The 21,649-nt window shown below is 31.7% G+C and overlaps 1 protein-coding gene across 3 annotated transcripts in view; it reads left to right on the forward strand.

The window, feature by feature from the left end:
* The window catches only part of LOC143222787 (mitochondrial glycine transporter A-like), a 36,528-nt gene extending 32,936 nt beyond the window's left edge, over window positions 1-3,592 (forward strand). For all 3 annotated transcript variants that reach the window (XM_076449761.1, XM_076449763.1, XM_076449762.1), the window contains exon 11: window positions 1,316-3,592. In XM_076449761.1, coding sequence (XP_076305876.1) covers window positions 1,316-1,342 — 27 coding nt within the window. In that variant the 3' untranslated portion in view covers window positions 1,343-3,592. The remainder of the gene's footprint in view (window positions 1-1,315) is intronic.
* Window positions 3,593-21,649: the final 18,057 nt, after the last annotated feature.

The following is a 21,649-nucleotide window of genomic DNA, read 5'->3' on the forward strand; positions in this document are numbered from 1 at the left end:
GAATGCTGTGACTCCAGTTTCTTCAGCTATCTGTTTCATGTAATTAGCCATTAATATTGAAATGTGGTTGGAAGCATTTGAAATTTTGGCTTGTGAGACAGTCAACTTTGGTAATTTCCTATTATGGTACATTGATAACAGTTCCCACATAATCAATTTCATAAAAATGGTTTTTTCAATTACAGGATCAAATAATTCTTTCCTAAGCGTAACCTTCATTTTATAGATGAGACCACAGTTTTGGATTAGGTTGCTGTCCTAAATACATTCTTGTTTTAGTTTATCTGCTTTCATGGAGATCTTTTAAATTTTTCATTCACACTATTGTCTTTTTGGCTGGGCATTGTTTAACAACTTTGCTGTATGAATATTTTTGTGGAAAAGTTTTACTTGATATCTTTCTAACTGTAAGTCTGTTTGTGGTGGCATTTCAATGTAAAGTTGTTGAGTTAATTCAATGTGAACAAATTATGTAGGTACTAAACATGTTATCTTTGGCACTATGGTTCACACCTATGACATAATGCTACCACATTAACATGTATAATTAACTCTGCAAAAAGTGTAAAAAGTAGAAGTATTGTCTTGTATAATAACACCTAGTTTCAAATTCAAGGACAAATGATGCAACATTTGATATTTTACTTTAGAATAAAAATATTAATTTAAAACATAGTACTTAACATCGTTTATACATGTTGGATGTTCTTAATGGCAAGTATCAATCAAATACACTTGTATCTTTACAAATTGAAAAATCAAATATTTCTTTTCTTAATCTCTTATTCAAGCTTAAATTATGTAGACTAAAATGTTTATAGCAGGGTTAGCAGCATCAGCTGTATAGTTAGTTATTTCCAAATTGTTTTTAATTAACGTTACTAAATTTATTTTCAAAATAAGTTATAACTTACAAAATGCATGTTGTGATATTAAAAACTAATTTTCTTTTCTTTTAGTTTTTATTCAAATTTTTGTCTCTTTGTTGAAATAAGTAGCATTTGGTTTTTTAAAAGATGAAAATTTAAGGATTAGAATTAATTGAAATTATTGCATATTTTTCCTTTTTTCCTTACTTGCACTTTTTTACAAAAGTTTTCAGATATCCATGAAATATATATGTCAATGCTTCAGTGCTGTTGGATACTGTGTCTAATTCAGATTCAAAAGTAATAATGTATGATTTAAAAATTTGTTAAGGAGTGTAAACATTTATATTTCTTTCTGAAAAGAATAAATACCTAATTTATAGTTAATATTAAAAACATATGCTTATGTTAATAAAATAGGTTGTATGTATTTTGTGTATTTTCAGGTTTCCCGAGAATTAGGCCTGAAATGAAGGAGAAAAATAGTAATTATAGCAGATTCTAACAATTGCAACACAAAATAAATTTTGACTACTTCAGTTGAATATTAACATTAAAATTTATAATTTAGTTTGTACTGTATATTTAAAAAGATGTTTATTTGAATGCCTTTAGTTAATTATTTTTTATTTGATTGTATTTTAACTCTTTGTTATTCATTGCTCATAAGAACTAAACTTGCATTAGCTGTCTTATGAATACATTATTTTTACTATATTTTTAGGTAATAGAAAATGTTAAATCATTATTCTACTTATTACAATCATGGAAGTGTAATATGATCCTGTTATCTAAAAACGTATGCAATTTCACTGTTCCAAAATTATAAAATTTGTCTGTGCTAAATGAAATGTGTTAGCCTTTTATTTTGGTAGGTATATTATCATTGTACAACATTGTAAAAGTGTCAAAAAGTTATTCTACTGTATAGAAGCATACATGTATTTTACAGTTCTGTTACATATAGGAAAGTATACATGAAATGTAATTGTCTAAGATCATATTCTGTATCACCCTATGTTCATATAGATATATAAAGAGTACAATTTTTTTCCGTTTTTCTTCAAGTTAAACGACTTAATTAGATTGAGGTATCTTGCCAATGGTAAAACAATGGTATGAAGATAATCAGGTCAAAGTTTTCTTATGAGCCTTTTCACTTACCCACTGAGTTTCCTTATAGTCATTTAGTTATGATAATTTTATAACCTATGGCCTCCAGTCTTTACTCTTTTAAATTTCTTATCTGCTTCCTTCATATTTTTGATATCATCTTAATTGATTAGAAAAATGAAAACAGTAAGAGAAAATACGTTCATATACATCCCAAACACAAATTTTAAGGCTTACAATATTGAAATATATTTAGTAGGGATAAATTACATCTTTAATGTGTATCAAGAAAATAATACTAATGAAGAATATTACATAAAATTATCTAACTTTACTGTGTAATAAAACTAGTTCTAATAGGTTTTGATGCTTGCTTTCTGGGTTCTGGCACAAAAGTGTGCAGATAGCTTTTGTGTTGCTTTGCATGAAATTCAAATACAAAGAAACATATACAAAAGCAACCAGCTGTGAGGTTTGATTGATTGGGGATAGTTATTTTTTTTATAGTTTATTATATCATTTCTAATTAAAGCAATGTTGCCAAAACTTCTATTTTAAATTCATAATTAAGGAAACTTAAGAAATAACTGCCTCATTTCCACATTTAATAACTCTTCAGAATTGAATTCTCTCTAAATGTACAGTATTATTGATTTGTTTTTTAATTTTGCACAAAGCTACTCGAGGGCTATCTGCACCAATATTGTTGAAAATTTACTGTAAATATATCTCAGTCGTTGTACTAACAGAGGATGTATTTTTATTTCAACAAACAATTATTCATGTATGTGTACTACAGTATTTAAATTTTTTGTTGTTGTACTATATAACAAAAATCCTGCCAGTGGTATAGTAGTATGTCTACAGATTTATAATGTTAGAAATCAGGTTTTGATACCTGTGGTGGTAAGTGCTTAAATACAAATAGCATATGACAATCTAAAGATGACTGTAAGAGAAGAGTTGAGAGTTTGCTCAATAAATATAAAACCCAAGATATAAAAATAATTATTTTGTTTTAATATACATTGTAAAAATTCCATAAGTATGAGTGGATCATTCACACTCCTATACACTGCTTTACTTATTCCATGTTGAAGGTTTTTCTACTGCATAAATAAGCAGTGAGAAAGGGCTCAAGAGTTTTGCCATCATTTTTTTTTTAAATAGAGGAAGAGATAAAGATGGTGTAATATTTTTATCTCCGTATTGTATAAAGACAGGGAAAAATCAGTATTGTTAAAGAACACTGCAATCATGCAAAATGGTGAGGATTGATATTTACTTACAACTTAGATATTTTTTGGTTTGGGTTTTAGTTCCTATAACAGTTATTTTTAGATATATGTTGTTGTATTAATATAGCAAAATATTAATTTACCTGTTAAGAAAGAGTTATTATACTATTGTTATAATGTTAAATGTAATGTTTTAATGAAAAGGTGCTTTACAGTCAAAGACTGTGAGAATTTATGTTTTTCTAGTGATTTTTATAGTGTTTTGAATGATTTTCTCTAACAGAAATGTTTCACTCTGGGTTTGACCCATGTAGTTTTTCCAAGTTTAAATATATGTTTTTCTCCCAAGTGTAACAAACTAAATCAGGATTTTTATGTGTGTGTGCATGCGTTAATTATACTAGAATTACACAGAATGAAGATGTGGGGAATCTCCATGAGAATGTTTTCGTGAAATGTTTTGGTTCCCTGAAGGTTTGGATGAAAAACTTTATTTGTGTGCAAATCTTGAGATAGAGACATTATGTCTGGCTCCATTTAGAAGTTGACGAATCCAGCAGTTTAGGAGAAGGGGTTTTTGGAAAATTCCCAACTTCCCCAAGGGTTGGGGTAGAAAACAAAACATTAACTTTGTACACATTTTTTTTATTTTAATGTGAAATAATTATATTGCTTGTGTCTACAATAGGAGCCCATTAACATTTTCTACTAACTGTATGAGGAATATAAGATAATAGAACAGCTGATGTATGTATATTAAAAACCATTTTACTCTTTGACAAATTAATGTAAACTGATTTTATATTGATTCGTTTGTGGACTACATTCTAATGATTACATCCTACAAAGCCATAATATATATGAAAAGTTTGAATGCCAAATGTTGTATGCCATTCCAGACAAAATTGAACGAGCAATGACGTTGTATTGGTTGTGTTCACTCCTAAGTTAAATCTTCAAACTTACACTTTCGTGAGCGTGTTTCATGTGACGGGGAGACGAGTAGATTGTGTCAAAATTTCCACAACCTTGTGGCAGCTTATAAATTTATTTAAACTTTTTAAAATAATTTCGATATTATAATTTAAATTAATTATGTATGTAAAAACGGCTCGTTTGGGTTGAGTGGGTTTTCTCGACATCACTAATTTAAAGTAATTGTTTTTATAAAAAAACATGTTTGTTATGAATATTTTTGTATCTGATACATTTAATTAGAACAGTAATTATTTTCCCAAAACTTGTTTTGTCGTAATCAAATTAGAAGAGCCATTGGTGTTGTAAATGTTCAAGTATTAAGCTAAACATAAACTGCAATTAGAACCACCTGTAATAACCTGTACATTGAACTGTTACATCATGCTTTAAATTAAAAATGATTTGTTTCAGAAGAATTACTGTTTGTAAGGAATTTGAATTTTGAGAAGATTTCAGTTTCCTTGTTTGAGATTTAGTATTTGTGTCATATTGCATCACTGAAATGAAAGGACTGATTTCTAAAGTATGTGACGGGAAAAATATTGTTTATGAAATGCGCAATGTGAAAAACAAGAGATTGTTATACTTTAGTTTTCAATAAAATACCAAAATGAATCTAATTGTTGTGGATGTATTTCTTTAAAAGTGGAATTATCCCGAAGAGCGAGAGTAATACCTATTACGCCAGAGGTCACTGTGAGAGGTCACTGATCATTCAGTGTCATAGGAATTATTTTAGGTCATCAAATAAGACGGCGAAACAGTTTTTATTCTCAAACTTTACATCTTTAATCCTGGACTATGTTTGAGCACTACTTTACTGATCGCCCCCCAGTAGAACATGGGTTTGTCTGCAGACTCACAATACTAGAAAGAGGGTTTCGATATCCGTGGTGAGTAGAGCGCATAACCCATTGTGTAGTTTTGTGCTTAATTACAAGCAACAACAAAAAAACCGTCTCGTATATAGCAAGTTACTCGAGTGAAAAACTGAAGCACAGAATTCAAACTCATTTAAATAACAGAGTTTTACTTCAAGCTCAAAATATTACGAAATAGTTTAAGCTTATTTTTAGTAGCAGGTGATCAGTTAAATACAGTAACACAAGCTAACGTTCTTAATAAGGACACTGAAAACCAATGCAAATAAGAACGTGATAACTTACTGATAGGGAATACAATATATACAGTATTTCATAGATAACAACATCAGAATTGATTATTAATAATGGTGTTGATAGCATTTGAGCATAAAAAGGCACAACAACACAGAAATGTATCCTAGAAGAAAAAATTATAAAGAGAGAGAACAAGGTAGGAATATAGTATCAAGCATTAAAAATTAAAATCTCAGATTAAATAAGAAAGGCTTAAGACCGATAGTGTTGGCAGTTCATTGCAGTCAATTTCTCTAACGAAGATGACACAAAATTAAAAAAAAAAAAAGTGGCATTGATAGTATTTCATCACACACAAGTATTTTTTTACAGAAGGCTTCAGAAATTTTCATAAGCAACTTGTATGTTTTTTATACTGGGTTTTCTAAGGAAAGGTGGAACTCAACCAATCGCTCTATAAAAAGAATCAACATTGAAGATCTTGTCATAAGTAAAAATATACAAGCTGTTGCATAGGACGTAGTTCATGGATATTTATAAGACAAAAAGAAAACATATGGGACCACGAATATCTGCACGCCATAATATTACTGAATCAAACTAGGTTGATACAATATTAAAGCGCTAAACAGTTTTGACGATATTGAAATTCGGTTGAGAAAGGCAAATAAATATGAGAGTTACATAACAAATAAACCATACACACTCTATAAATCTTTGGCTCAACAAAATGCAATTTGCATCATATTTGAATGTCATATGTGAACGGCGTTCAGATTTTCCGTTACAGGGTTTAATTCAAAATAAATTATTTTGTAAGCTATAGCTCTCATCGACCAGCCCTAAAATCGAAGGATTTTTATCAGCTATTGGATACTTTACAATGATCCTGGAAAAAAAAAAAACATAATACACTACAGTTTACATTCTGCAAACTTCGCAGAAATGATGAAAAGTCTTCACCGAAAACACAGATTCATAGCTTTGAATGAAGAAATTGTATATAACTCCAAAAGTTATCAACCTTTATGTTCATGGATTCTTACCTATGACAAAATGTCACACTTCGTTTACCATAGCTAAAGTATGACTTGTTACAGGTCTCTTTCTTTACTGTCGTATTAACTTAACTTTTTCTATATTCTTTTATTATCCATTTCCATTAAGCAAAAGAGATACTTTTATCTTATAGATTTTAAATTCTCGATCTGAACACACCTTTCTGGTCTGAGTGAATGAACATTTTGTGTTGGAAAGAATTGTTACATACCTTTTCCAAAAGTGATCATTTACACGTATACTTCACGACGGCCAAACAAAGTCAAAATATAATTTTAATAAGTGGCATACCACTGTGGTTTTATATCAACTGTAACGTGCTAAGTTATATAGCCAAACTAATTTTAATGTAATGTGCTCATACCTCTGTATAACCGTGACAACTATGCCCATAAATGGTTGATGGGAAATTTGATGAGTCTTACATGGCAGGTTTATGTCCAGTACACTGAGAATATATCTGAGGAAAGCAACAAATGTGTTGTGCGGTTCAATAATTAAACAATGCAATACAAAACAAAATCTCCTATAACTTCCTTGAATACAACAATTTGGAGGATTTTGTGAACAAAAATACCAAAATACACCCATATTTAGGATTTAGGAATAACATCTTTCTGTGGTAAAAATTCTACTACACTTCATTCAAGTTGGAAATGAAGGGAACTGAGAACTTTATTTTATTGCACTGTTGTTAAAATTATTCCAGTTTTGTATATATGACCAGCTGCATTATGCAATATTATCTATTATATATGCGACTGCTTTCTCATATAGTTCAGAAATACATCGAGAATATGTTGATAACTACTTTTCGCTTGACCATTTAACGAACACCACATTTAATCAGGTATGTACAGAAAACTGTCAGAAAAGTGACAGTAAATTCAAAGTAGATATTGTAGAAATGAATTAGAATATGGTTGCACTAAATGGTTGGCAATTATAGCCCATGATCAGATTGCCATTACAACCTGAACAAAGACAACGTGTGCTCCATAGGTCTTAGGGCTTCAGAATTTTACAAATAAGCTATATGACCTCAGTTGAAGTTGTTTAAAGTTGTTATTTGCACAAACACTTGAAAAGGAATCATTTAAGGAGAATGTCGAGAATAGATTAGGCTCAATACATGCAATAAGAGAACTTGCAACCTAGGTCCAAAATTAAGCTGAAAACATTTGGTTCTGTAATGATAGCTTCTAAGATTTCTCCAAACGAAAGGAGGAAAACATCAACGTGAATATAAACTGTGAATAATTACTAAACTTTTGTTACTTGAAAAAAAATTAAAAATATTGATAAAGAAGAACTATGAATAGAAAATTCTCTTCCATTACGTGTACATCAGAAAAAATAAGCCAGGTAGGCTTTGGAATGCAAAGGGGAGTCTTTCAACAACTTATCATAGTTTAACATTTTTGATAGCACGCTACTAGAACAAAGAGCTTGTATGGATGGTAAGTACTTTGGAGATTTCGTGATGACGAGAAACCCGTTTGAAGGAAAAATGTATTGTTAAGACAACTGGTAAGGGTATTGAAACTTTAATTAGAATAAAGTACAAAACAACGTTTCGACCTTCTTGGGTCATTTTCAAGTTGACAAACAGTGTTTGCAGCTTTGGAGATTTGCTAAGCGGTGGGAATACGCTGTCTTTGAGTCCTAGTATCCATTCGCCAGTCTCACATAAAGAAATAAAATAAAGGAGTAGCAGTAGATATAGAAATCAGGAGAGCGAGATGTGGGTGCTCAATACACAACGTCCCGTATCTATATCATCCTTCACTGTTTGTAGACAGTTGTGGGAAGGTGACTGCTCTCCGAAATAAAAAAGAAAAAATATTAATTGAAAAATAAGAATAAGAAAAATAAAGTACTACCACTTGGAGATAAGTAAGTTAAAAACTTACCTCTTGAAATTAACATTACAGCCCTCATTATGGTAGAAAGCAGTAATTTTCTAGCCCAGTAAACGAATTATAGTAGTATGAAGGGTCCATCCAGTTATCTAAATAAATTAGTATCGCTCCCGACCACCACCCATTTTTTAAAACTATTGTGACTATCATGCTCTAAACAAGCCTTTATATGCGGCAAGGTGTACATCCGCATAAAGTAATGCCAAGTTGTTAACTGACCTTACTTATAACTAAAAGTAGTTATTAGAAAATTTTAGTAAAATTTTTCTAATATTTATTTTTTTATATTTATTTAATACATGTTTATATTTGTTACAGAATAGTCTTATAATTGTATTTAAATTTTCTTAATTAAATTCATTAACTATTAATTTTTGTATTAGTATTTCAACATTAGTGATAAAACATTGCAATTTATTACAAATTTTGCAATATTTAAATAATTACAAAGTGACAGTGCTTATAACAGAAGGATATCGTAATTACTATAAAAAGAGGGTAAACCATGAATTGAAAAGGAAAAATATTTTCTTTTATCAAAAAATTTACATTGATATTTTTATCAATTAGTTTAATTTCTAAATCTAAATAATGTGCTTTTGTATTAGTTATTGAAATATTTTCAATTCTAATTCTGCTGGATAAATAGTGTCGATAACATTATTTATTTCAGGATTATTAATATTAATTAAATCATCTATATATCTGTAAGTTAAGGTAAAAATATCTGGATTTATGTAGTTTTCAATAAATCTATTTTCATAATAGTAAAGATATAAATTTGCTATACAAGTAGGTTAGTTAACTCCCATTGGAACTCCTATTACTTGTTTAAAAACCTGCTTATTGAAAAATATATAGTTATTGTAAATAAAGAAATTTAATATATCTTTATGTTTTTGGATTTAGTTATATAATAGGATAACCGAATTGTATTAAGGAATTTAAAAAAAGATTAAATCTTTTTAATAGAATTGTAGTGTACAATGTGGTGAAATCAAATGTTTGTATATATTTATTTGTCAATTTTTTTAGATATGTTAAAACTGGTTGATTATTTTTATTATCCAAAAGAATGTTTTTTATTATTAACATTTACATTTTTAATTTTATTGAGTAAAATATTAAGTAATTTATTTAGTAATAGTGTCTTTCTACCATAATGGGGGCTGGAACGCTAACTTCAAGAGATAAGTTTTAACTTACTTACCACCAAATAGTAGTACCTTATTTTTCAATTAATATTTTTTCTTTTTTACTTCGGAGAGCAGTCACCTTCCCACAACTGTCTACAAGCAATGAAGGGTGATATAGATACGGGACGTTGTGGATTGAGCACCCACATCTCGCTCTCCTAATTTCTATATCTGCTGCTACTCCTTTATTTTATTTCTTTATGTGAGACTGGCGAATGGATGCTAAGACTCATAAACAGTGTATTCCCACTGCAATGTAGGTCCTACTTGGTCATTCATCTCCAAAGCCTAAGGTACATTTCATATCCCACATCATTGCTCGTATATCGGGATCTTTTTAATTAATGTAGTGTGTTTTGTTTGTTTCGGCTTGTTTTTAGGTATAACAAACTAATATACATATACTGATTAAACAATATACCCAGTTCTGAATTATATGTAACTGTTCTATTTAATACAGCACAAAAGTTTTGAGATTTTAGTTTAAAAAAAGACATATTATAGATTGATAGCTTACAGACAAGTAACTACAACCAGTCTTAATATGTCGCACATGGTTCATAGGTTAGAATGATGTTAGTGAACGAAGTTGTATTGCAGTGCACTATGGACAAACATTCAAAGCATTGGATCCCTCGTCTAAAAATGTATATATTTTTTTACATTTGAAAATCATGCATTGAACGAAATATACTCTTTCACTTTCAGAGATAAAATCACACACAACACTTGATTTACACGTTTACAGGTCATGTAATAAGTAGATACGATCTCTAAATTTTGCAAATTATAAGCTAACTAAATATCATATTGATCTTGAGAAATGATTAAAATCATTAAACGTACCCAAGTTAGCATGTACATAATAAAGCATTTACGAAAAAACACATTTAGCTTAGATATTTAATGAAAACACCGTTTGTCGTTCGTCATATTATAAGGAAAACATATCTTTAAATTTGGTATTTCATAGAAAAACCTTTAACTTTTACAAATTAATATATTTCTTTTTCATCAGAGGCCCGGAATGGCCAAGCGTGTTTAGGCGTGCCACTCGTAATCTGAGAGTAGTGGGTTCGCATCCTCGTCGCGCCAAACATGCTCGCCCAATTTATAGATGAATATAACATAGCCTTCCTACGTATATCACTAATACTAATGACATACGAGACGTATGCCTAAGCTCGTATAACATGAGCCAAAAGCTAATAAATTTTCAAGTGGGAAAAGATGTAGACAGCGACCATTTACCTATATGATGTATCTTCGATCTCACCCCCAATAAAAATACTATACATAGAAAAGAAAAATTTGATTACAAAAAAAGCAAATTGGAAAAAATACCAAAAGTAATTAGACCATCGACTGCCAAAAAAATTATAACAACAGCTAAACATAAAATAGATATTGATACCTACTGTCAAATAATTACGGAATGCCTACAAACCGCAGCAAATCAGACAATACCAAAACAACATAAAATTATAAATAATATATGGAAACCACATAAACAACTGTTAACACTAATCAAGCACAGACGACAATTAAGACAATACATGGAGACAAGAGACAGTGAACGATTAAAAACACAAATAAATAGAATAATAAACCAAATCAGAGCAGAAGTTAAATTATTAAAACAAGAAAAATGGGACAATTTCTGCACAAAACTTAATGAAAAAAACGGATCCGAAACTTAATGACTAACAAATGGAAAAAACAGAAAATACCCCGAATCACAATATACAAATGGACACACCTTAAAAAACACACAAAAAATGAACACATACTAACATGAATAACATGTAACTCTTCCAAGAGCAAACAACAACAAGAAAATACCTTAACAATGGAGACAACAACAAATAATACCCTTCACAGCATATACAAATAAAGAAAAAGCCGAAATATTCCAACAACAACTTGAAAACACGTTTAAAACACACAACGACCCAGACATGAACACATACTTCTATAATAAAGCAAATAATTTTATAATGAATAACAGTGAACTGTTCAAGTAACTCTTCCAAGTAGACTTTAACTAGCAAATCAACAACACAAACGACTACACAAACACAATTTCAGCAGAAGAACTCATAGAAGCAACAACAAACACCAAAAACAAATCGCCAGGATAAGATGGTATACAATCCATTCTTTTTAAAAAAGGCACTCCGAAATTATTTAAACATCTCACAGCAATTTTTAACCTATCATTATATTTTGGTTATATCCCGGTTTCTTGGAAGCATGCAAATGTATTAATATTCCATAAAGAAGGAAAGCCAGCCAATAACCCAAATAGCTACAGACCAATCAGCCTGACCAGCTGTGTAGGCAAAATTCTAGAAAGAATAATTAGTAACAGACTCTCCACATTCCTAGAGACAACATCAAAATTACCAGAAGAACAAAATGGTTTCAGAAAATTCAGACAAACAACAGACCACTTAGTCAGGTTAACAGAAACAATTATAGATAGTTTTAATAAACGAGAATGCACTGTCGTTTGCTTTCTCGATATTGAAAAGGCATTCGACACTGTATGGAACAACGATCTCCGGTTCCGAATGCAAGAAATAGGTCTACAGCGGGGAACTATTCGCTGGCTGTCAAACCGAAAAACATATCATGTAGAATAAATGTTGAAGGGACCTTCTCTGAGAGTTTCACCCTAGAAGTTGGTGTCCCTTAAGGAGGGGTAGTTAGCCCTATTCTATTCATCGTGTACGTGAATAATATGCTTCTAAAAGATTCAAGTTATGGATACTCATCACAGTTCGCAGACGATGTAGCAATCTGGAAAAGTGCACCAACACCAGCAATAGCAGCCACAAACATACTACCACAACTAAATAGAATAAGTAAATATTGCCAAAAATATAAAATCAAAATAAACACAACAAGTAGTATTCACTAAGTTAACTAAACATAAAAAATCACAAACATAGATATATATGAATGGAGAACTACTCTAGACTGCTACATCAGCAAAATTTTTAGGATTTACGTTTGACTCAAAACTTACGTGGGTAAACCACATAAATAATATTAGAACAAAAATTTGGCGAAGAATAAACTATGTTAGGAGTTTAACTGGTAAAAACAGTGGAGCTACGGAGACAATATCATAAAAATATATAAAACATATATTAGACCTGTCATTGACTATGCAGCCCTTGCATGGATAAATGTAAGCAAAAAAACTACTTCAAACAGAATTACAAACAATACAGAATACACTACTCACAACAGCTTATAAAGTACCCAGAACAACATCATCTGAATTCATGCATAAATACGCACACATGGAAACAATAGCAGATAGACTCTTATATAGTACAACAAACTATTTTGACAAAAATTGGGAGAAAAAAATGAACTAGGAAAAGAACTTGACAGGTATTGTTTACATGATAAAGATAGACCTAAGCATCTTTCCCCAGTGAATATATATTTTCTAAATAAGAAAAATAAATAAATAAAAGGCCACCTATAAACTAGACTTCACATTAGATTAGGGATTAATTACAAAACATTTAAAGGGTTTTTTATGTAAACGTTTTATAGTTAATACCTAACTGATGAAAATTCAAATAATCTATGGAACTGTAAGAGAAATCTTTTATTTGCACCAAGTGTATGTGTAGATTGTGCATGGACATTGCCCTGAAAGGGGCCTGAGTAAGTAGGGTTACTCTGGCCCTTGTGTACCATATATAAATACACTTGACAGTTGTAAAACCAAAATTTGAAGGAAGTGGTTAACGAAACCTAACCCTTTTGGGTAGATAAACATCAATACCTAAATACCCATACAGAGATACTTATTAAACGATTGTGCTTCTATCTAGTGTTTTAAATCTTAAACTTTTACTTAATTCTTGATTATAAATACTGTAATATGCAGTTAAAAAACAATAGTATTTATTATCATTTGAAGGACAGGTAATAAATAACTATTTAAAACGTTTTTCAATGTTTTATGTCAGTGTTATTGCGTTATAACTACTGATCAACCTATGTAATAGTAGATGTTTAGGAAAAATTGCAGATAACCAAATAGTGTTGATTTGATAGTTTATTGGTAAATATATGCAGAGATTGAACCAGCAGTAAAACCTTGCCAGTGTTTCAAGAAAATCTTTACCATCCAATCAATTCAATGTGTTAATTTTGTTCCAATAACTAAACTAAGCATTAATTATACTCATGATAAGCATCAGTATTAAGAGTATTCAGTTTTTGAAGGTTTCAAGAATAGGGATGTGTTATAACAAATATAATTCATATTTGCCAGCTTAGAAGAGGCATTCGCAACATAAATCAAACATTGTTCAGAAATAGGTTTCAATGAGCTAATAACATATTTTGAGAAATCAATTCTAATCTCGTTTTCAATAAACTTTACACAACAAGAATGAAGATTTTCAGACAGAATGAAATTACCTTGATAACTATTTACCAACTGAAAGACGAAACAACGAGAAAAGATTACGCACTAAAGATCACTAAAACAACAATCGCAAACTTTCGAAACACGTAGGATCTTTTTTCATACCCTTTAAACTAATGATGACTAAATTAACCTGCAAGCAATTTACATTTATGCAAGAAGTTTTTATACTTTTGTTTTAATAGCAAGGTTTAGTAACAGTTACTTATCATATAATAATACTTTATTAGAAGACAGTTCAAGTGTACTTGCCCCTTCCCAGGTGGTATAAAGAAATGTCTGTGGACTTAATCGCTAAAAACCGGGTTTTGATATCCGTGGTGGGCAAACCACAAATAGTTTTTTGTGTAGGTTTATGCTTAATAACAAACAACAACGAACAAACGATAATTTCAAGTGTATTTAACATGCTGTACAGCTCTATTTATGCTGTGCTAAATATTTTAGTCATAGACATAAGAAAAGAAAAATACAATGATTTTGTTTAATGAGTTTCTATATCTAAATTCATAATTTATGTAAGCTACGAGGAAGAAAGAACTGATGACTGGTTTATTCTTGATTCTCCACGATAATCATATCTTATTGTGTCACATTTTTTAAATATACTCCACAACACAATTTTATGTTGTAGCATTATATTATTTTCTTATACAAACATAGTTTTACTTTAGTGAAAAATTCCGTAAGGTACTTTACCTTGTTTCTATGTAAGGCTTAAAAAGCATAATGAAATATTCTTACAGGGGTTTGTAGATTCAATGCAAGACAACGCCACACACAAAGGGTTTCAAAACCTATTGTATAGCTTTTCGCTAAAACAAATAAATAAAAATGAATAAACATTGGTACAATGGTACGTGGTGCATAACTTTGATAATAATATGTTAAATATTTGCAATAAATCTTTTATTTCTACGTTTCATTAATTGAATTGAATTATGGTTTACAACGAGCTCAATCATTGCATTTCAATACCAAATGAATTTCTTGATACGTTATTATCATGATGCATAACTTTGCTACTAATGTGTTAAGTATTTGCAATAATAATTATTTTTGGTTTCTGCATATAATTGATTTCATTATATTGTGCTTTCCAACCAGCTCAATTATTTTGTTATTTTAATATTTAATGAATGTTATGATACCACAAAAGGCTCTGGAAGACAGGCAATGTCCCATCATACCGGGCTCGGCATGACTAAGCGTGTTAAGGCGTTAGACTCATAATTCGAGGGTCGCGGGTTCCAATCACGGTCGCACCAAACACGTTCGTCCTTTCAGCATTGGGGGCGTTATAATGTTACGGTCAATCCCACTATTCGTTGGTAAAGGAGTAGCCCAAGAGTTGGCGGTGGGTGGTGATGATTAGCTGCCTTCCCTCTAGTCTTACACTGCTAAATTAGGGACGGCTGGCGCAGATAGCCCTCGAGTAGCTTTGTGCGAAATTCAAAAACAAAACAAACAGTTTTTCGTGATGACTATTTTCACTCATATCCATCACAGTTAGGTTAATTATAGCCCAGAAAAGTCAGATTTATTTTTTATTTTCTGTTTGCAAACCTCTTTCTTCTGTCTTATTTCGTAACAAAAATATTCATTATCTCTTTTTTCCACGTTTCTAATATTTTAATCGTTTTATTTTATCCTTAAACAGTCCTTTCTTTTTCTTTTTCGAATTTTACGAATCCTCTCTGTAGTAACATTTTTCTCTTACAAAGTTCAATGAAAGTTCTGAGTCATTTTTAACCTTTCTTCTTTTATTTCCCAAATGATTAAATTAATTCTTCCGTTTTACTGGGTCTATTTAAAAGCCCATGTGAGTAATAAAATCGAATTTTATCCCTCTAGCGGATAAAAATATAACTAATAAAAAGAAAAGAAAAGGTATCGTAATATTCATTTATTTAAATTACGCTTCCTGCTGGTAAAGCGGTATGTCTACAGATTTACAATCCTGAAAACAGCTGTTCGATTCTCCTGGTGGTCTTAGCAGATAGCCCGATGTGGCTTTGCTATTTAAAACAAAAAACTGCTTACTATGGTGGGTTTAACGTACTTTCAATGTTTTAAATATTTTAGTGACATAAAATCTAAATTATTTTATTTAATTATCTTGTCGCTCATAGTTTTTCCGTTCAGCCACTTTCCAGTTTTGTTCTTTGGCAATAAAAGTAGTTCTCAAGCTGCTGCTGTTTCCAAAATTTTATTATCAAATAAATCTGATAAAGATATACGTGATAAGATCAATAAGAAATATCTTGGAAATTAGATGAACCAGAATAAAACTAGTAAAACCAGACAAACAATATACATACTTTATAATCATTGTTTGTCACTAATTTTCTCAACTCCCGATAATTTGTTTGTTTGTTTGTTTGTTTTGAAATTCGCGCAAAGCTACTCGAGGGCTCTCTGCGCCAGCCGTCCATAATTTAGCAGTGTAAGACTAGAGGTAAGGCAGCTAGTCATCACCACCCACCGCCAACTCTTGGGCTACTCTTTTATTAATGAATAGTGGAATTAAGAGTTATATAATAACGCCCCCATCGCTGAAAGGGCGAGCATGTTTGATGCGACGGAGATTCGAACCGGCGACCCTCAGATTACGAGTCGTACGCCTTAACCCACCTGGCCATGCCGAGCCAAACATACGATAAATAGTGTCTTTATTGTTGTTTTGTTGGTGCAGGTTCTGGAAGTTACGGCGCTCGCATCGCCACCTGCAGGTCACGAGTTTGTATCCCAATACCACGCAAGCTCGCCCTTTTAGCGATGGGGAGTGTTATAATATTACAATCAATCCCACTGTTCTTTGTCCAAAACATAGGAGTGAGTGTTGTTCCCTCTAGTTTATCACTTCTGGCTCAGAATGGCCAGGTGGTTAAGGCGCTCGACTCGTAATCTGAGATTCGCGAGTTTGAATCCTCGTCACCGCAAACATGTTTGCCCTTTCAGCGGTTGGGGCGTTATACTGTAACTGTCAATCCCACTACTCGTGGGTAAAAGAGTAACCCAAGAGATGGCGGTGGGTGGTGATGACTACCTGCCTTCCCTCTAGTGTTACACTGTTAAATTAGAGACGGCTAGCGCAGATAACCCTGCTGTAGCTTTGCGCGAATTTCAAAAACAAAATATACTATCACTTCTAAATTAGGGGCAGCTACCACAGAACGCTCTCGAGCAACTTTGTATGAAATTCAACAAACAAAGCTGTATCCTGAAAACATAAAGGCGAGCAAGTGGCGAAAATCTGTATTTAATCGCTATAATTATTTTACTAATGACCTCCTTGAACGTAGGATATTAAATATAAAATGACGATTAATTATCTAGTACATTATTTACAAAATTAATGGGCAGAAGGAAATCAATAGCACAAAAAATAAGATAGTAAGCTCTGTGAAAAATAATAATTATTAAGCAACTTATTGCTAATTGCATGGAACAGTCTTAATATAAGACATATATATATATATACACACACACTCTTAAACCCTCTCATGGAATCCTCTATCGAAATCCGATTTCCTACAATTATCAGGTGCGTTAAGGCGTTAATCCGAGTATCGCGGGTTCGAATCCCCGTCACACCAAACATGTTCGCCCTTTCAGCCGTGGAGGCGTTATAATGGTACGATCAATCTCACTATTCGTTGGTAAAAGAGTAGCCCAAGAGTTGGCGGTGGGTGGTGATGACTAGCTTCCTTCTCTTTACTCTCACAATGATAAATTAGGGACTGCTAGCGCAGATTGGCCTCGTGTAGCTTTGCTCGAAATGAAAAAACAAACAAACAAATTCCTACAATTAATATTTATCTAATATCAATAACTGTTTGATTATTTGGTGTCAACTGTTGTTTGATTACTTGTCCATTTCACTATTTTTTATAATAAAACAAATATCTCTGGATTCTTCAGTCTGTGCATTTGATATATAAAAATTATTTTTAATCTCATTACCACTTCATTTCAGTTTATTCATATTTAAACAAATCTTCATGAGATTATGCACTAAAGCTGATTGCTTAGAATTATGAAATGAAACTAACACACTTCTTTCACACTGCACAGTTCCGAAGTAACTAAATTCATTACGCACAAACGTCAGACTGAACTTGGATTGATGAAACGACTATGTTCAGAAAGACGAACATTTCATCTAATATTGCAAAAGTCGAACATGTGAATTATCTTTTAAGTACTACATTATTGAAAAATGTGAAACACACAAAGATCATTATAGTAAACTGCAGCCTAAAAGTGCAACTCGCATAATCTGAGAAGCGAATTTCTTATTTAAACTGCTAAAGTGAAAAAAAATATAATTGTCACTAATATAATATAATTATGTTATAAGAAATATAACTTTTTATATTAAATAATATTTTTATATTTCTTATACCTATTCTACGGAAATTTCTGTCATATTTGCGACTGTTATCAAATTACCTATCTTAGTCTAGTCTCTCTAGTATTTGGGTATATTTATGTGTATACCCAGGTACACTCGACCTCTTCCTCCTTCCATGACTTTGTTGGAGTGGCCAGATTAATATATATTTCGATTTAAATAAAGAATGGCTGGAGTGATATCATAAATTTAGTCTGGTGTTTTTCAGGGCAATGTCCGTTTGTATTGTTCTTGATTTTATTATTATTATTACTATTATTATTAGTTAATAAGTTTAGAACGTAGGTGGCCTGTTTTATTTTATCTCTATTCTGATACTACTACTTTTATTATTATTTTAAATGATTTTGTCTTAATGATCTGATGTACAAATTTAACGGGGAGAGGTGTTTAGGTCTCTCTTCATCATATATGCAATATCTGGCTAGTTTGCATAACAACTCATTTTTTCGCCAATTTTTATCAAAATGTTTTATTGTACTATGTAGAATTCTATCTGTTATTGTTTGTGTATTTGAGTAATTATGCATGAACTTTGATGAAGTGGTTTTAGGTACTCTGTATGCTGATGTAATTAGTGTATTCTGTTATGTTTGGAGTTTGGTTTGAATTTGATTTACACTTACATTGATCCATGCAGGAGCTGCATAGTCTATTACAGATCTAATGTATGTCTTGTATATTTTAATGATGTTTTCTGGTGTTGTTCCGTAGTTTTTACCAGTTAGACTCCTAGCATAGTTTATTCTTCGCCAAATATTAGTTTTTATGTTATTTACATGTTTTATCCATGTAAACTTCGAATCATATGTTAATCCTAAAAAATTTTGCAGATGTACCAGTCTGGAGGAGTTCCCCATTCATGTAGATTTGGGGTTGAACTTTTTGATGTTTCGTAGATTTTGAAAATATTACTAATTGTGTCTTTGCTGTATTTATTTTGATTCTATATTTTTCACAATATTCATATAATCTATTTAGTTGTGGTTGTAAGTTAGCGGCTGCTATTTCTGGTGTAGGGGCACTTTTCCAAATTGCTACATCATGAGCGAACTGAGACGCGTATCCATGATTTGGGTTTTTTAGTGGCATATTACTTACATACATAATGAAGAGAATAGGGCTAACCACCCCTCCTTGAGGGACTCCAGCTTCTGGAGTGAAGAACTCCGAGAAAGCTCCCTCTACGTTTACTCTACATTTTCTATTTTCCAAAAAGTTAGATAACCAGCGAAAAATTCCATGCGGTAGTTCCATTTCATTCATACGGAACCGAAGACCATTGTGCCATACAATATCGATATCAAGGAAGCAGGCGACAGTACATTCTTTTTCATTAAAACTGTTTATTATTGTTTCAGTTAATCTAATTAAATGATCTGTTGTTTGTCTATATTTTCTAAATCCGTTTTGTTCATCTGGTAATTTTGCATTATTCTCCAAAAATGTGGAGAGTCTATTGCTTATTATTCTTTCGAGAATTTTGCCTACACAACTGGACAGGCTGATCGGTCGATAACTGTTTGGTTTATTGGCTGGTTTTCCTTCTTTGTGGAACATTAAGATATTTGCTTGCTTCCAAGAAACTGGGATGTATCCAGAATATAGAGATAGACGAAATATTGCTAATAGGTGGTCAAATAATTGTGGAGTGCCGTTTTGAGAAATATTGCTTCTATTCCATCGTTTCCCTGTACTTTGTTTTTTGTATTTTTGATTGCTTGTTCATTTGTTTTGTTAGTGTTGCTGGTTTTACCCATCTTGCTTTTGTTTTGTTTCTTTTTTGAATTTCGCGCAAATGTACTCGAGGGCTATCTGCGTTAGCCGTCCCTAATTTTGCAGGGTAAGACTAGCAGGGAAGGTAGTTAGTCATCACTACCCACCACCAACTCTTGGACAACTCTTTTACTAACGAATAGTGGGATTAACCGTCACTTTTTAACGCACCAGCAATGAAAGGGCGAGCATGTTTGATGTTACAGGGATTCGATCCCGCGACCCTCAGGTTACAAGTCAAGTGCCTTAACACTCCTACGAAAAGTGGGGCCTAATAGGCCCCAGAGCAACTTGAAAGGTTATTAATATTAGGCTAATAATTTTGTATTTAAATGAAATTGCCATTTAAATCCATTAATGAATGGATTAACGAGATTCCCACTGTCCCTATCTACTATCTAGCGAAACCACAGCCAGGAGAACGGGCTTGGAGAAATCAGGACTAGAAACGTCTTTTCGTAGGAGTGTTAACCACCACGCCATGCCGGACCCTCATCAATTAGAGAAAATTAAAATTGGTTAAAGCTGCCAGTATAATTTTTGGAAGACGTGTGTGTATTTTTTTATAGCAAAGACACGATGGGCTATCTGCCCGAAGTGAATCGCACCCCTGATTTTAGCGGAGTAAATCCGTAAATTTACCGCTGTACTAGCGGGGGATTTGTGGGAGGTTATTAAGAAAATTGAATAATTAGTTAATTTTCTGTGTTTTACTATTTCAATGTATTAATACCAAGGCACTGCCATAAAAAGGAAACTAAATAATTTTCCTCTGGTCGTTCTTAATTTTTCTAGAACAAGTTACATTATTATGTACGTCAATTTTACGTTAAATTACAGTGTCTGCGTTCAAATTTACAGTAAAATAAATCTCCAGTCACCAGTGTCATTTTTCTTGAGAAGTCTGACATATTGAATTTATCAACCTGGACACTTTTCCGGACCCATGTGACCACTAAACTGGCTGGCGTTTATGCAACACAAAAAGTAAAAATAAAATACATTGACTTTCGAGATGGTGTATGTTGATCTTTAACTGAAGGAAGTGTGGGTGTTTTAATCAATGTAGTCAGTTAAACCTTAATAACAAAATGTTCTTTATTAACGGTTATATATATAGGCTCGTATTACTACTTTTTTTTTCATTTAATAATTCGAAATGAATATCTATAAATTTTCTATTAAAATCTATAAATGTATATAAGTAGTCTCCTAAGTAACGTATTTATATAAAACAAGCATTGTTTAAAACGTATAGTAACAGGCAGTTTGTTAGTTTTGTAGTTTAGCACAAAGCTACACAATTTACTCTCTCTGTTGTGAATACTACGGGTATCAAAACACAATTTTTTGCGTTATAAGTCAGACTTATCACTGAGCTACAGGGAGGGTGTAACAAATTTTGTTTGTTTGTTATTAAACACAGAACTACACAATGGACTCTGTTCAATGTTTACCACGGGTATCGAAACTCGATGTTTAGCGTTATAAGTCTCCGTAGTTA

Source organism: Tachypleus tridentatus, chromosome 8, assembly GCF_004210375.1.
Source record: "Tachypleus tridentatus isolate NWPU-2018 chromosome 8, ASM421037v1, whole genome shotgun sequence".
NCBI classification, from domain to species: domain Eukaryota; kingdom Metazoa; phylum Arthropoda; class Merostomata; order Xiphosura; family Limulidae; genus Tachypleus; species Tachypleus tridentatus.